Source organism: Eptesicus fuscus, chromosome 2 (genome assembly GCF_027574615.1).
Source record: "Eptesicus fuscus isolate TK198812 chromosome 2, DD_ASM_mEF_20220401, whole genome shotgun sequence".
Taxonomy (NCBI): domain Eukaryota; kingdom Metazoa; phylum Chordata; class Mammalia; order Chiroptera; family Vespertilionidae; genus Eptesicus; species Eptesicus fuscus.
Window position 1 is genome coordinate 24,142,053 of NC_072474.1, and position 17,756 is coordinate 24,159,808.

Genomic DNA, 17,756 nt, shown 5'->3' on the forward strand with positions numbered 1-17,756 from the left:
ATTAAATAGTTAATATAAAAAGCAACTAGTCATTACACAACAATATGTTCTCACTTTGTTAATTAGACAATGGATAGAGAACTTTTGTAGTTCAGATATGTAGACTCCAATTTTGTTTTTATGTGGTTAATATCTGTGTACTCTCTTTTAAGTACCATGTGAAGTCAGAGCCTCGAAAACTCTACCTCAGTGGTTCTCAACCTTCCTAATGCCGCGACCCTTTAATACATTTCCTCATGTTGTGGTGTCCCCCAACCATAAAATTATTTTCGTTGCTACTTCATAACTGTAATTTTGCTACTGTTAATGAATCGTAATGTAAATATCTGTGTTTTCCGATGGTCTTAGGCTCTACAGCAGCGGTGAGAACCGCTAGCAGGGTCGCCTAAGACCATCGGAAAACACAGATATTTACATTACGATTCATAACAGTAGCAAAATTATAGTTATGAAGTAGCAACGAAAATAATTTTATGGTTGGGGGTCACCACAACATGAGGAAATGTATTAAAGGGTCGCGGCATTAGGAAGGTTGAGAACCACTGCTCTACCTACTTATTTTTTAGTCCTCACAGTGATTCTCTTAAATGAGGATAGAGCCACATTTAAACTTACAATATGTGAGTTCTTCAATCTAATTTCATGGTAGTGAATTTCACTTTGTTTTGAAGCAGCTGTAGCCTTAACATGCTGACAGGTGTAACCTCTCTCTCACGATGGCATTACTTATGACTAACAACTCAGTTATTACTTCTCCCCCAGGGTGAATACAACAGCTGTTTTAGAAAGGCATAGCTCAGCTATATTACACCTGTTCTCTTTCTAAGTAGGGCCATAAAGATTTGTCTACATTTTCTTGCTACCAATGTTTCAGTTTGTGGTCTCTCTATTTTTCTATGTGGGAAAGGCTGGAAGGCATCTCAAGGCAGTGACTTAAACATACTTCAGAATCTTTTGTTTTAATCACCAATGGGGCTAATGAAATCATCTTTACATTAGTACCTCTATACATTATATATAAGTACATATGTATTTATACGTAGGTTTTTAAAAATCAAAATATAAATCTTACATAGCACACCAAAGAATACTATTATAATAATTACAACCTTTACAGGGTTATACTATTAACCTTTTGCACTCGGATGTCGAGATTAAAATTACTCTTTGAATGTATCAATAATTTGAAATATAAAAAAATCCAAATAAATAAGTTTGTATGAAAAGAAACTCCAGTTTTTTATTCTATTGCCGCGCTTTGTAAAATCTGGGGTATTTAAAAAATTAAATCCCGAGTAGAATAAAGGAATCGAGAAAAAAGCAAGCGAGTGCAAAGGGTTAAACATATGTACATTAGGTAAATAATGTAAAGACTACCAATTCAAAGCACAGAAGTTATTTAAACAAAAACAAAAACTCTGCATTATATATAGAAGAACAGTTTGAGAGATGAATTAATTACTAGAGAGTAAAAGTGACACAGCATATAAGAAACTTCTGAAGGCAAAAGAATTTTATATTTTGAAATGGGTACTATTTTTCAATGTAAAATATTCACAACTTTCATTTCAAGCAGTCCAAAAAAGGCACATGTCAGAAAAGTTTTCCTACAGCAAAAAAAAAAAAAAAAGAGGGGGTGGTGAGAGAAACTAATACCTGGATAATTTTTGTTGTGTTTACAGAATACTATACTCTATCTGAAATTACCTACTATCAGAGAAATAAGGTTTCTAAAGAGACTCCTAACTGACTCTACATGCATTTCTTATGTAATGCAATCAGCTAATTAACTTTCCCTAATCCAGTTGGATGCCTTGGCTCCTAGCAGTCTTCTACAATCTATTTCTGTAAAAGAACACTCTTCAAACTTTCTGCTCTGGCTCCCCTAAAAGAAGGCTAAATATTTATTAATCCCTTCACATATTTTAAAGATAACTTCTCATTTTTCATCATAAGTTTAAAATGTTACCAAGAATATAATTTCCAGAGCATTAAGTACAAACATTTTAAAATAAAACAATTATACATTATTTGAAATATATTTTAAAAATCTCCTAATAGTGTTTGTAATAGCAAAAAAAAAACACCAGGAAAAAACTGAAAACAACCTCACTGTCCAAAAACAGAATTAAAAAACCATGATATATCCATTTTTCTGTAAAATATTAAGCAGAAATTTAAAATAATAAGGTATAACTATATGTGCTCACATGGTAAAAATGGGACTATATTGTTTATGTTTTTATACTAAAACAACACATGCATTAATTAATTACTTTTAAAGAAGACAAGAAAAACATTCCAACTGCAATACCAAGTATGAACTGCTGTCAAGGTGGAAATCACTTACTTCATCAATAAAGGCTTGTTCCTCCGGCTCTGGCTCTATTGTTTCTACCTGAACATCATCACTAAATTGTACCGTCTTCTTCTCCGTTTTTACTGTAAAACATGCAATATTACCTTTTCCTTAGAATACATTTATTTGAGAACACTTTAAGTTACAAGAGAGAATTTGAATTTTTTTAATATTCCCTTAAGCTGAGAGACTCAATTTAAAGAATAATTAGGTTGCAGATTTTGGCAATAATGACTAAATATTACTTCGTCAAGATTTCTTAATTTTCTCTTCTAAAGATTTTACATTTTCCATAAAAGACACATTCCTAAAAATAAGAGGTATATTTCTGAAACAAAGATTAATCACCTACTACACAAGGGAGTTTAGTAAATCGGTGAAAAAAAGCAAAATTTTACAATAGCATAAATGAACTCTGCAATTTAGAAAAATCACATTTGATAGACCATGCTATTTCAATGCAATGAATTGGAAAGTTAGCTGTATGTTCTCCAGCATGCCACAAAGACTTTTGACTAAGAGAACGACATCCAAGCCAATGAAAATTTTACAAATAGCCTTGGCAGGGATCTGAATTTTTCACTACATCAGCCTATATATTTTAGTTACATTGTTCTTTGCATTAAAAAATGATTATTAAGGGATCCACAAACCACTGGCCAGAAACGCATATTTCTCTTGCTCAATAAAGAAAACTTTAAAAATCTAATCAATATAATATTAACTAGTACATACCATATAAAGATCTGATTAACATAGCAATTAACCTTCTCCAAAAGAATATCAAGGCACATACAGCTTAAAAGAAATGAATTTCCACCTGGCTGACATGGCACAGTGGCTGAGCATTGACCTATGAACCAGGAGGTTATGGTTCGAGATTCCTGGTCAGGGCACATGCCTGGGTTGCAGCTCGATTCCCAGTGGGAGCGTGCAGGAGGCAGCCAATCAATGATTCTCTCTCACCATTGATGTTTCTATCTCTCTCTCCCTCTTCTTTCCTATCTGAACTTAATAAAAAGAAAAAAAGAAAAAGAAATGAATTTCCTCTCTGAATTTTTCATCTTTGTATCCACGTGGCCAATCAGTATTCATAAAAATATTAAGAAACAAGAGGAAAGGGAGGTGGGCAAAGGGTAGAATTAAGTAAGGGAAATACCTATTAAATTATTAAATGTGCTTAATGGAGTACATATTACATTTCCTCCAAAGAATCTACAATACAATCCTATGAGATAGGCCTATTTCACAAATAAGGTTAACAGGGGCTTAGAAAGATTATAAATTCTTGCATAGGTGAAAGTTAATAAATGGCAAAGCCTGGATTTGAATGCCAATCTATCTGGTTCTACCAGCCCACACAACTGGAATCTGGCCTATGATTTTACTCTGAGAACAGTAAGTCACATCACTTACATATTCCTTGTTATGTGATTCCATATACAATGGAAATAGTTTAATTCATCCCATTCAAGTCACCATAATGCAAAATTCTACACACAAAAAAAGTTTCAGCTGATTTCATTTTCCATGGAGGAAAAAAGAGACATATGCTATACATATTTTGCTTTTTACATCTTGAGCTATTAACAAGTAGAAAACTGGGAGAGCACTGTACTGTCTGCTATCCATAAGAGATACATGGTAGACTTCACATCCTGCCGGCTGACCGTGCACAAATTTACAGTGCTTTTTCTCATAGGAACCAATACTATTACTATGTACACACATGTGTATTGTGTATAATATGTGTATGAATATACATATAAAATGTTTATATATGTAAAAAATAAAGTGCTTTCATAATATCTAACCGTGTCTACCAATATCTAACAAGCTAAGGAGGCCAGGTATTTCTATTTGACACATTAAGTGGGTTTGTGCTTCCTCATAAAGAATGAGGCTATGAGGATCACACTAGCACTCATCTTCCAAACTCGAGGACTACATTACATAAGCTCTGCTGCTCCTGTTTCTCTTTTAGGTGGTCCAGAGTGAAACATATGAGTTGGAATACTAATTTTAAAGTGCAATGCTATATAATGGGACAAAAAAGATGAGATGGCTATATGATCTACATGAGCTCTTGGATCTCATCATGAACAGAAGTTCAAGGCTATTCTACCCATTCCAAGAATTGATTCAGGACAACCCAAACCCCCAGTAACAAAAAAACCTCCACCCTCAGCCCAGGTTAAAAGTGAGCACAGTATGCACTGCCATTCAAACAAGGTTCTACAACATGTTTGTTTTTTTTAGTTCTAACAAAAAAAGAATTAAAGAAATAGGTATCAGGAATCTGTTTATAAAAATGACAAAAAACAACCTGGCATAACTATGAGAGAGCATTATTTTCTCAAGATCTGTAATGTCTGGTTTGTTGTGAAAGCCTTCTCTTGAAAACCTAAGTGTACTTATGTTTTTAAAGAAAAGTAAATCTCTCTATATACACTTATATATTATTTATTACATTAATATTTATATATGTCTAGTCTGTATTTAGTAGTTGGTGCTATTGAAAATAAAAAGATGACTATGACAAAAATCCATTCTTAGAATTCTTGTAAACTAAAAAAGAATTAAGCATCTTGCAGTTTATAACATTAATTCCTTCTACCTGTTATTATATAGACAGATGAGCTGAGATGAGATATTCTGCCAGATAACTGTGGCTTACAACTTATATACAAAAATTCTTTTAAAATTCTAAAAATGTCAATCACTAATAGAAATCTTTCTAGACTAGAACATATTACTGTTTCCTTAAACAAAGGGAGGTTATGACAATCTTGATGACTCAAACTCCTCCTTATGAAGATTCATTAAAGTACAGTGTTATGAAAAAATGTAGTCAACTGTCTATCAACATTTTGATAAGCTACCACCAGTTACATCTCCTGCAACTATTATGCCTGTCAGTAATATCACTACCTCTTTAGCCCCACTTTCTAGTTTATTTCTCCTAGTCAGCAAAGATTTGGGGGAAAAAAACTATTTATATGATTAGCTATGGCCGCTTCTGAATATCTACAGGAAGGTTTAGAAAAGCCATTACTGTTGCTTAGAGGCCACAGCTTCCAAATTTGAGGTTAGAACAACAGAGAAATGGTCTCAACCTTTGAAAAGGAAGAATTGTTTGAGGTTACACTGCATTTGTCACACTTTTATCAACTGATAATGAAAATATATAATGCATAAATTCCATTAACACTTTTTAGTGTGCATTTTTACACTATCACATATATACATGTGTGTGTGAATACATACACACACACACACACATTTATATGTATAGGTAGATATAAATTTTTTTTAAAGAAAAAAATCAATACTTTCTCTAAAGATAATCTTGGTAGACAAATGATTGCAATTCTTAGATGATTTATGGTAAATAATCTACTGACCAGGCAGCTGCATTTTTAATAAACACCTTGAAAACACTTACCATTTGAAAGTACCTGCTCCAAAAAGTTGAATTTACTCAGCCTTCATTAAGAGGATTAATGATTATCATCCATTGACGGACTGGAAAATACTTACTCATTTCTGGTTCAGCAGTGAGATCTGCAGTTACAAAATTAGAGGGAAATAACCCCATGCCTTGATGGGTTTCACCTTTCCACCAGTTGGGATCACTGTGAGGAACAAAAACGAATATTTGACTATAATAAAGATTTTTATTTCTATAAATCTTTCCCTTTTATAGTGTTTAACTTACATTAATACCAGATTTGAAACGCACATCAATCCAGTGAAGAATGAAATGACTGTATCATTATTATAAATAAGAGATGAGGCCTCAAAAAAAATAAGTTATTAAACACATAGTGCTTTATCTTTTGGAAGGCTGGTGAATGCTTAAAAGATTTACTATAAGGCACTAACTCTCCCCTTATAAAAGAGGTCCACATATTTAAGAATTGTCAAATTCAGGTGGTTTGAAGGCTCCACTGTAAGAATCCTTTGTAATCTTCTATAATAATAAAAGCGTAATATGCTAGACTAGACATCCTTCCGGATGAAGCCATCCTTCCGGATGAAGCCGGGGCTGTGAGGGAAGACCAGGTCCCGGGTGCCTGCCAGCAGCCAGAGGGAAGCCCGGGTCCCGGGTGCCGGAGGGAAGCCGGTGCCGGCAACCAGGGGAAGGAAGGCCTACTCTTTCAAGCATTTCATGCATCGGGACTCTAGTCATATGCAAATCGACCAAACAGTGGAATAACCAGTCGCTATGATGGGCACTGACCACCAGGGGGCAGATGCTCAATGCAGAAGCTGCCCCCTGGTGGTCAGTGCGCTCCCACAGGGGGAGTGCTGCTCAGCCACAAGCGGCAGCGCAGAGGATGTCCGACTGATAGCTCCCGGACTGCTAAAGGGTGCAGGCCGGGCTGAGGGGACCTCCCCCGAGTGCACAAATGTCATGGACTGGGCCTCTAGTATGATATATATAGCAGGACCTTAATCAAGATGTCCATTCTTGTGCTCTATCTAGTACGTATCAGCAAATTTTTCCCCACAGGAAAACACATATGACAGAAACACTGTTTATAGCACAAAACGTTCACAAGGAACACATTTTAAGGTGCATACTGTATCTTCACTGTATCTGTATCTAGTCTAAGAAAAGCTAGCAAGCTCTCAATAAATATTTTTGAATGATCAAAGTTTTGTGCAATTTCCAATAAAACAGCTCAAACATAACTTCATTATTTTCCAATTGAGAAATCATCCTATCTAATAAGAGTAATATGCAAATTGACCATCACTCCAACACACAAGATGGCTGCCCCCATATGGACACAAGATGGCCAGCAGGGGAGGACAGTTGTAGGCAATCAGTCCAGCAGGGGAGGGCAGTTGGGAGGGACCAGGCCTGCAAGGGATGGCAGTTGGGGGCGATCAAGCCTGCAGGGGAGGGTACTTAGGGATGACCAGGCCGGCAGAGGAGGGAAGTTGGGGGCGACTGGGCCTGTAGGGAAGGGCAGTTGGGGGGGACCCAGGCCTGCAGGGGAGAGCAGTTGGGGGTGACTAGGTCCATAGGGGAGGGCAGTTGGAGGGACCAGGCCTGAAGGGGAGGGCAGTTGGGGGGACCAGGCCTCTAGGGGAGGATAGTTGGGGGGGGGGGGGTAACCAGGCCTGCAGAGGAAGGCAGTTGGGGGTCACCAGGCTGGCAGAGGAGGGAAGTTAGGGGTGACCGGGCCTGCAGGGAAGGGCAGTTGGGGGGGACCCAGGCCTGCAGGGGAGAGCAGCTGGGGGGGACCCAGGCCTGCAGGGTAGGGCAGTTAGGGGTGACCAGGCTGGCAAAGGAGGGAAGTTGGGGGCGACCGGGCCTGCAGGGGAGGACAGTTAGGGGCAGTCAGGCTTGCAGGGGAGCAGTTAGGCATCAATCAGGCTGGCAGGGGAGTGGTTAGAGGGTGATCAGGCTGGCAGGCAGAAGCTTATAGGTGTAATCAGGAAGGCAGGCAGGCGAGCAGTTGGGAGCCAGCAGTCCTGGATTATGAGAGGGATCCCGGTTTGGAGAGGGTTCAGGCTGGGCTGAGGGACACCCCCCCACACCTGTGCACGAATTTCGTGCACCGAGCCTCTAGTTCCATATAATAAAAGCCTAATATGCTAAGTGTCCGGTCTTCCAGTTGGCCACTCAACCAATCAAAGGGTAATATGCTAATGATATGCTAAGGCTGCTCAACCGCTCACTATGATGTGCAATGACCACCAGGGGGCAGATAGTTGACTGGTCGACCAGTCACTATGACATGCACTGACCACCAGGGGGCAGTGAACTGATCAACCAGTCGCTATGAGGTGCACTGACCTCCAGGGGGCAGACGCTTCGACTGGTAGGTTAGCTTGCTGCTGGGGTCTGGCCAATCGGGACTGAGTGAGAAGGGCCAGACATGCCCTGGAGCCCTCCCGTGGTCCCTCCCCGGGTGGCCAAACTCCCACATCCCTCCCCAGCCTTGATCATGCACCAGTGGGGTCCCTCGGCCTGGCCTGTGCCATCTCACAATCCGGGACCACTTGGGGGATATCGGAGAGCCAGTTTCAGCCCAATCCCGCAGGCATAAAAGGCTAATATGCAAATCAACCAAATGGTGAAATGACCCATCGCTATGACACACACTGACCACCAGGGGGCAAACACTCAATGCAGAAGCTGCCCCATGGTGGTCAGTGTGCTCCCACAGGGGGAGCACAGCTCAGCCAGAAGCCAGGCTCATGGCTGGCAAGTGAAGCAGCAGTGATGGGAGCCTCTCCCACCTCCACAGCAGCGCTAAGGATGTCCGAATGACAGCTCCCCACGGGGATCCGGTCTAAGCCAGCAGCTGGACATCCCCCGAGGGCTCCCAGACTGCAGAAGGGCACAGGCCAGGCTGAGGGATCCCTCCCACCCTCGAGGGCAAGAATTTCGTGCACCGGGCCTCTAGTATTATAGTATGTACTAGAGGCCCAGCCCACGAAATTCGTGCATGGGTAGGGTCCCTAGGCCTGGCCTGCAATCAGGGCCGATCTTCCCCGGCTGCCAGCAACCGGCCCCGCTCCCCACCGCCGCCCTCTGTGTGTGGGGTGACCGGCAGGGCAATCGGGACCCCGTTGCCACCCACGTCCGCCGCCACCCACCCCCGGTTCCCTGTTCCCCATCGGGCGATCGGAGCCTGCCAGCCAGGGGGAAGGACCAAGAGGTTGACCAGCAGGCCCTGATCAGGTGATCGGGGCCTGTGGGCTGGGGCAACTCCTGCATTTCCTGCATTGAGCGTCTATCCCCTGGTGGTCAGTGCACGTCATAGCCAACCAGTTGTTCCGCTGTCCGGTTGATTTGCATATTACGCTTTTATATATATAGATTATAGAAATAACCTTAAACCTATTCGAATTTATTTTTAAAACCACTTATTTGCCAAGTTTAGTACTTCATTATCAGTAACAATTTTCATAAACATAAAGCTGTATTAAGAGACAAATGCACTGAATCACCTCTCCTATGCTAATGTAAATGCATATAATTCCATGTAAAATTAATTTGTTCCAAACACACTAAATAATAAACTAACTATATTCTGTATTTCTTACAAATTTCACAAATACATATATACACACATATTTGGTATATTTTCTAAAATTTTAACTTTTTTACTAATTTAACTATATTATTAGATGGAACCAAAAATAAATAGATTAAACTAAGCCTCCAAGAAGAAATTAAAACTAATTAAATAGGTAAGAAAAAAATTAAGCTACAAAATAAGAATCCAGCCAGTATAACATAAGCAAAGCAACCATGAGGCAAAGAAAATAGCTGGATCAGTATTTTTTTAATTGCATTTGTTGATAGCATCCAACAGGAGTAATATGAAACACAGAAGTAATGTTATATATTTTCACATGAAAGTTCCATCACCTGTCATCAAGAACAGTAATAATTTCTCCAGCTTTAAAAGTAAGTTCATTATCTTCAGCAGCTTCAAAGTCATATATAGCACGAACTTTTCTGCCTTCGTGTTGGTGGTTAGTTAAGAGGTTGGATGTACTTGGATACAAAGTGGAAAGGGTGGTGGACTGCTGCTTTTGTTCCTTCAGGGACAGCTCAATGGCTAGAAAATAATGGGTTTAAAAAGACCCAAAATGTTAACACGTCCAATAATCCAAAGAATTACAAAAATATATCTGAAGGTAAAAAGTATTCTTCTCTCAGTAGTGTAGCTGAAAATTAGGACAATAAAAATCATTTCATCAATTTTATTCATTCATTCACAACTGAAAGTTCAAAAAAAATAAACAAAAAAATTGAACAGCATGATGACTATTTTTTACTGAACAATACAATTAAAATAATTCTGGGTAATTAAAAAGACATAAACTTAGATCCATTTTTAAAATTTTAGTTGCAGATATATTTTCTTTTGGCTTTTCAATGTATTCCTATACACTAAGTTCCCGAAATGATAAAATCACTTGGGGAATAGTCTCAAACCTCATTGGGGACTTACTAATTGCTGAGAACCTGTATTTTACTGCTCCAAAGATAATTCTTTTATAATCAGTCTAAGAATTGGAATTTAGAAATAACTACAATAAAGTCTCACCTAACAAATTCCCCAAAATAGATTTCAACTGTGTCTCCTCTATCTCCATTCTCCTCTCCCCATATAGGCCATCACTATGGGAATAATTACCTTGCTTTCAAATCAACCCAAACCCCTTCTTCCTTTCCACTTCTGTTTTAGATCAATGAAAGACCCAATGAGAAAAATAAAACTTTAAAACTATCATAAGAAAATATAGGAATATGTCTTTTAGGATGTTAGAGTAGGAAAAGAACAACTTAAGACATAAAAAAGTAAAAATAACAGAAAAGCAAAAATTTTGACTAAAAGTTGTTTGATAAGACACACCATTATCAAAGTTAAAGTATAAGCCAAAGTCAAGAGTAGATATCTACTATAGATAAAATAGGCAAAAGATTAGCATGCAAAATAAAGACTTTCTACATATCATTATGTTTTTTAAAAAGACACTCAATAAAAAAAGAGACAGAATGCAAATAAGCATACAAAAAAGGACTCAACATCACTGGTAGTAAAAGAAATAAAATTTAAAATAATGGGACATCATTTAGAATCTATCAGATTCATGAAACTTAAACACTGACAATACCAAATGCTGTCAGGAAGTTAAAAATAATAATAGCTTTCATACACTGATGATGGAAGAGAAAATAAAACTATTGAGCAAAATTAAAGAAATGCCTGCCCCATGAGCCAACAATACTTCACTTTTAGTCACACAAAATAAACACACACACACACACACACACACACACACACACACACACGAACACATACAGGTATATTCAATGAAGCATATTTATTACAGTAAAAATAAAAACCAGAAAACCCAAATGTCCACCAAAAGGAGGATATATTATAGTATGCATTTATTAGTACACTGGAATATTATACAGCAGTTAAAAAAGTAAATTTGATACATATGTCTAAACATGAATAGATTTCAAATGCTGCATAAAAAATACAGTTGTAGATAGATGGTACCTACAGTATTTATGAAAATATTTTATTGGACAAAAAAGTATTTGGTACTGTTTATGAATATTTATGGGTAAATTGTGTAGTAAAAATACTGATCAATAAGACATACATGATAGTCGCCTTGGGAGAGAAGAGGAAGAAGTGATATTGAGGGAAACAAAGTAGATTTCAGCTTTAGCTGTAAAGTCCTATTTCTTTTATTTTAAAGTATTTCAGGAAAAAAATATTAAGTAAGCAACCCATCTTTTTGCCACCATCAAGGACTTAAAAACATACCTTTGGCTAAATCTTCTTCTTCTTTTTTGTTAGTCACAGTACCAGGATCCTTAGCTACCAGAGCTGGGCTTGCTTTTGCTTGTTCTGCAGCCTAACACACACAAAAAGGAACACAATATTTGAGGACCAATCTCAAATACTCCTACCCCACCTAATCTACAAAGGTGCAAGATCCTTCTTGTCAATCTAAAACAGTGGTTGGCAAACTCATTAGTCAACAGAGCCAAATATCAACAGTACAATGATTGAAATTTCTTTTGAGAGACCAATTTTTTAAACTTAAACTTCTTCTAATGCCACTTCTTCAAAATCTACTCGCCCAGGCTGTGGTATTTTGTGGAAGAGCCACACTCAAGGGGCCAAAGAGCCACATGTGGCTCGCAAGCCGCAGTTTGCTGACCACTGCCTTACAACAAACAGCCGCTGCCCTTAAAACCCCTCCTCAGCCCCCACCTTAGGTTCTGCCTTCCCAGTTCACCCAAATTTGGTTCTGATTGGTCGGTTTCTATTCTAGTCAGTGTCAAAAGGTCCACCTCCTAGGCAGCCATTGGCTCCTCACAGTTCACCCAGATTTGGTTCTGACTGGTCAGTTTCTATGCCAGTCAGCGTCAAAAGCTCCGCCTCCTAGGCAGCCATTAGCTCCTTGCAGTTCACCCAGATTTGGTTCCGGGCCTCGCCAGCAGTCGCAGCAGCTGCTGATCAGGCCCCGCCTCTCTCTTTCTCCAGGCCTCGCCAGCAGCTACAGCAGCGCGGATCAGGCCCTGCCTCTCTCTCTCCAGGCCTATCTCTGGGCCTGATCCACAGCAGCTGCTAATCAGGCCTTGCCTCTCTGTCTCTCCAGGCCTCGCCAGCAGCCACGGAGGCTGCTGATCAGGCCCTGCCTCTCTTTCCGGGCCTCTGAGCCTGATCCGCAGCTGCAGCAGCAGTGGCGAGGTCATTAGGCCTCCGGAACGGCCCCAGGAGAGGCTAACGACCTCGCCGCGCCCGCCTCGCCCCCTCCCCCCCGCCTCACACCAGCCTTGCTGTGATAGGAGCCTGTGGGCCATGGGGGAGGGACCGAGAGGTGCTCCATGCACTTTCTAGTGACCGGTTGTCCGTCTGGTCGTTTATGTTATGACGGCCCTAGGCTATTATTAGTATAGATAATATATACACGCATATGTATACGTATACATATACTAGAGGCCTGATGCACGAAATTCGTGCAAGAGTAGGCCTTCCTTCCCCCTGGCTGCCAGAACCGGCTTCCTGCAGGCACCCAAGACCCAGGCTGGCTTCCCCCCGGCTGCCCGCAGGCACTGGGACCTGGGCTGGCTTCCCTCTGACCCCGCTTCGCCCGGAAGGACGTCCAGAAGTATGTCCAATCTAATTAGCATATTACCCTTTTATTATTATAGATACACATACTGGTATTTCTACACCTATGACACGCATTTGCTTTACTTATAATGTCCTCCCCTCTAACTCTGTTTACTCCACCCACATTTTTCCCCTGCTGAGTTGCAACTCATCAGTGGGTAAACAGCTAAAATATCACTTTCTCAGTGAAACATCCCTAAGCCTCTTAATAAAGCATTCCCTCCTCCATGTTCCTCTAATAACACTTTCAAGCAAGGTGCTATGACATGGGTAGTTGAGAATGGGTAGTCAGGCAAACACGAGATCAAATGCTAAATCCATGCTCTTTGTGTCTCAAGTCCCTTATCTATAAAATGAGAATAATAATATCACCTATACACTACAGGATATTAAGAGGATTAAATTAACACAGGTAGCTTCTAAAATCAGATAAAATGGGGGCCCCTCAAAGTTTAAACAAAAAGTATAACATTGCCTCCTGGGATTTATAATGTATGTAGAAGAATATATGTCATATGTAAGATGACTACAGCATAAAGGATGCTGAAGTGTGGAGTAGATAAACCCTACACTGTTGCAAGGTTTCTACATTTTACATGAAATAATCCAGTATTAACTCAAAACAGATTTTCAAAAGTTACAAATGTATACAGTAATTCCCAGATAAATCAATAAAAAATGGAATTCTAATTTTTCAATGATTGTTGAGCAGGTGAAAGGCAAAATACTATAGTAACACACAGTTATATATTCTTCACTTAGTATATTTTATAATATCAAACAAATATACAAGGCATTTATTTTTAGAAAAGCTGATTACAAAAAAGCTTTTTATAGTTCACTGCATAGAACTTTAAGTACCTTCAATTCTGATCCATCTCTTGTTGCAGTGTTTTAATCATTATACAACTGAAAACTGAAAGTCAGAGGCAACCTTTTTCATAATATATAAAAATTTTTCACAATCTGGTCAATTTCACAAAAAAAATATGTTGATTTTTTGTGAAGAAATCTCTATTGGTCCATTAGAAAGTGCAGAACAAACTGCATTAAGCCTGCACTCCTGAACTGCACAATTTTCAAAGTTCCTTTCTCTCATCAGGTTCTAAGTGTAGCAATGACACTTGTATTATTAACTAGCCAAATACAGCAGCAGTTTACCATTACTTTCATTTCTACATCAAAAGTTAGTACTAAAAAAAAAAAAATCACAACAGCATGAAAATAAGTTAGGTAACTAAAGTCTAACTTTTCTTATCATTTTTATTATTTTCTTCTGAACTTGGGTAAAAAATAAACTTAAAAATCCTTATATTTTCATAGGCTTTTGTTAAGAATGCTAACAAAAATCTAGTCTGACTAAATGTGATGACATACAACTAAGTGACTTCAAAATGTAGAGGTACTTCTACAGTTGATCCTAGATGACACTTGTTAAAAAATTTATCTTTATTGTTGAAAGTATTACAGATCTTCCCTTTTTTCCCTAGATGACACATTTTTTTCATTAAACATAAAGTTCTTTACAAACAGTGTTTTCAATGATACACTTTTCAGAAAGTACTATAAAAAAATCACAATTCTATTTCATCTTATCGTACTTTATATGCATTTTATATATTTCTTGTGGCTAAATGATAGCAACTATAATAAAATTAGGTTTCATGTATTGTGTAACATCTAGATGAAAAGAAGAAAAGTAACTCCTAACTTGAATGTTGCTGATCTATGTATGTCCTGAATCTTTTGAGCAGGAGAGTAACCTAACTTCTATGGCAATCAATCAATCAATCCTCCTGCCGTGTTCACTCCACTTCTTGTCCTTTGAAGCCTAGTCTGAACAGACACATATACACTAACTTCTATATCAACGGAAGGCAGAATGGTGTAGTACAGTGGTCGGCAAACTGCAGCTCGCAGTTTGCAGTTCTTTGGCCCCTTGAGTGTGGCTCTTCCACAAAATACCACAGCCTGGGCGAGTCTATTTTGAAGAAGTAGCATTAGAAGAAGTTTAAGTTAAAAAAATTTGGCTCTCAAAAGAAATTTCAATTGTTGTACTGTTGATATTTGGCTCTGTTGACTAATGAGTTTGCTGACCACTGGTGTAGTAGAAAGAACACTGGACTGAAAGTCAGGAAGCCTGTGTTCTACTTCCAGCTCTGTCAACTACTCTTGCCCAAGTGGCCCTGGGCAAGTCACTTAACCATTCTGGGTCTCGGTTTCCTCATCTGTAAAATGAGGGGATTAGATTAGAGAATCCCTAAAGATGTTCCCACAATTAAGAGTCTAGGTTAACCAAAAAATGCTATGTATCAAACAGATCATTAATTCTTCCTTCTCTTAGCACTCTTAGAGTCTCTTAGACTCTACAGCAGCGGCTCTCAACCTGTGGGTTGCGACCCACAGGTTGAGAACCGCTAGCAGGGTCGCCTAAGACCATCGGAAAACACAGATATTTACATTACGATTCATAACAGTAGCAAAATTACAGTTATGAAATAGCAACGAAAATAATTTTATGGTTGGGGGTCACCACGATATGAGGAACTGTATTAAAGGGTTGCGGCATTAGAAAGGTTGAGAACCACTGTCTTATAGAAACAAGTCCCTTTGTGGACAGATACGCAATTTTCACTTGCACTGAAAGCTGTATTTGAGAGCAGTGCTTCTCAAACTTCAATGTGTACACAGAATCATCCAGGACCCTGATAAAATGAAAATAATAAATCCATAGATGCTGCATTTATAACAACCTGATGATGATGATGATGATGGTCAATGAACCAAATTTTGAGTAACAAGCTCTAGAATAGGTTCTTGATGCATAGAAATTGCAATTCCGTTAAGCATCTAGACTTTGGTTCTCTGTAGTGAGTCTACTTTGATTATTAAACATTGCTTCTGTTGTCAAGAAACTTATAAGACTCTTGGATTATTCTGCATAAAATTATTCTGTAATTATAGTTTTAGAAATTATTCTGAGAGTAGTAAAAGCCAGCTGTCAGTCATGAATACTTCTAAAAGATATAATTTACATTGTAAAACTATTCAAAAGGCAAATTTTTTTAAGCAAAATATCCTCCCTTCCTTACTCTCCTAAGTATATTTCTGTGTATGTTTTTTTACAGTTCAAGAGTACACAGATAAACTAGAAGTGCCTTGGAGAAAGTCTAGATAAGTCTGGATGAATCAGTTCATGATTCCCTGAAGTGGTCAAAACCCCAAACTTGAATCCTTGACAGCTGAGATTTTCTGCTCATGCTTTTGTATCACTCATTACATTTTACCAATCCATACATTTTAAACCCTTTTGATTAGTTGGGCATGCTAAAGGATGGTTATCCAGAATAGAAAAAGAATAAAAGAGATACCCTTTCTTTCTTAATCTTCACTTGAGGATAGGTTTATTGATTTGAGAGAGAGAGAGAGAGAGAGAGAGAGAGAGAGAGAGAGAGAGAGAGATTGGTTGCCTCCTGTGGGGAATGCACCCACAACCTAGATATCTGCTCTGACTGGGAATCAAGCCCACAAACTTTAGTGTACCAGACAACACTCCAACCAACTGAGCCACCCAGCTGGGCCCCTTTCATTTTTTATATGACATTAATTAGACATCTGTCTCATTACATAATTTTTTGAAAAGGAAAGTTAAGCCTTTCAGCCAGTCATATTTATTAGGAGAAAGGAAAAGGATGAAGCCACTGGTCAGGTTTTATTAAGGGAAGAAATGCTTTATGTGCTTCTCTTCCCATTGACTCCTTTATATCTCTTTCCCACTTTTTATACAGGTATTCATAAATTTCATAATCAAAAGAACCTCTAAACTCATCTTTAATTTTAAGGATATCCCTATTTTTGATGACAGCATTAAGAGCATTTAACAAGACTTACTTGATGTAATAAAGTAATTTTGTCTATATTAGAACTAAATTTTTAAAAAATTTACTTGCAAATGTTACCGCAAATTCATTTATAAAGAAGGAGAAACAGTGGGTAAGTGGAAGTTGGAACACATTAATATTCCACCCTATTTTTTATGGCACCTCGAAATGCAAATTATTATTAACAAAAAATCCTTCGAAGTAATAAAAGCTACCTGGGTTTGGAGGGGTGAAAAGTTCAAATAAATATGGCTACTTTAGAAAAACACTGTAGCACACATACAACTTTACAAAATACCTGAGAGCCAATAGCTGGGAATGTAACTCCTTGTTCTTTAAGGTTCTTAATCATTGCCGATATTAGACTGAGCTGTGGATCATTCTTAAATTCATCTGTCCATTCAACCATAAGGGCCTTTAATTTTTCACACACTTTAGGATGACCCTAAAAATAAAGAAAATAATTAATAAGATTTTATCTGGAAATAGTCAGTTGATAGAGAAATGTATCTGGAAATAATCAGTTGATAGAGAATTATCAGTAAGCCAAATCTGTTTGAATTGTATGTCATTTTGAATGGTTTTGCTATTTAATTTTTGTATGGTGAATGTTTTCATTAAAGTTTTTCATACCATAAAAACTACTAAAAAGTACACTAATTTCTGGCCAATTATTTAATATAGATATCTTAAATATAAGAATTCTAAAGTGTTGTAATTCTCTTTTTAAATCATAAATTACCCCTTGCAAAAAGAAACCAAAAAAGAAAAAGAGAAAACAAATTACCCCTAGCTATAGACAATACATAAGAAACTATAGTTGGTTATTAAAAACTA

General features: G+C 38.2%; 1 protein-coding gene across 6 annotated transcripts in view; it reads right to left on the bottom strand.

Moving 5' to 3' along the window:
• The window catches only part of STAM (signal transducing adaptor molecule), an 82,926-nt gene that overhangs the window by 16,081 nt on the left and 49,089 nt on the right, over window positions 1-17,756 (bottom strand). For all 6 annotated transcript variants that reach the window (XM_008148831.3, XM_054725927.1, XM_054725913.1 and 3 more), the window contains 5 exons: window positions 17,218-17,364; window positions 11,680-11,770; window positions 9,756-9,948; window positions 5,900-5,994; window positions 2,351-2,442 (listed from right to left, as the gene is read on the bottom strand). In XM_008148831.3, coding sequence (XP_008147053.2) covers window positions 2,351-2,442; window positions 5,900-5,994; window positions 9,756-9,948; window positions 11,680-11,770; window positions 17,218-17,364 — 618 coding nt within the window. The remainder of the gene's footprint in view (window positions 1-2,350; window positions 2,443-5,899; window positions 5,995-9,755; window positions 9,949-11,679; window positions 11,771-17,217; window positions 17,365-17,756) is intronic.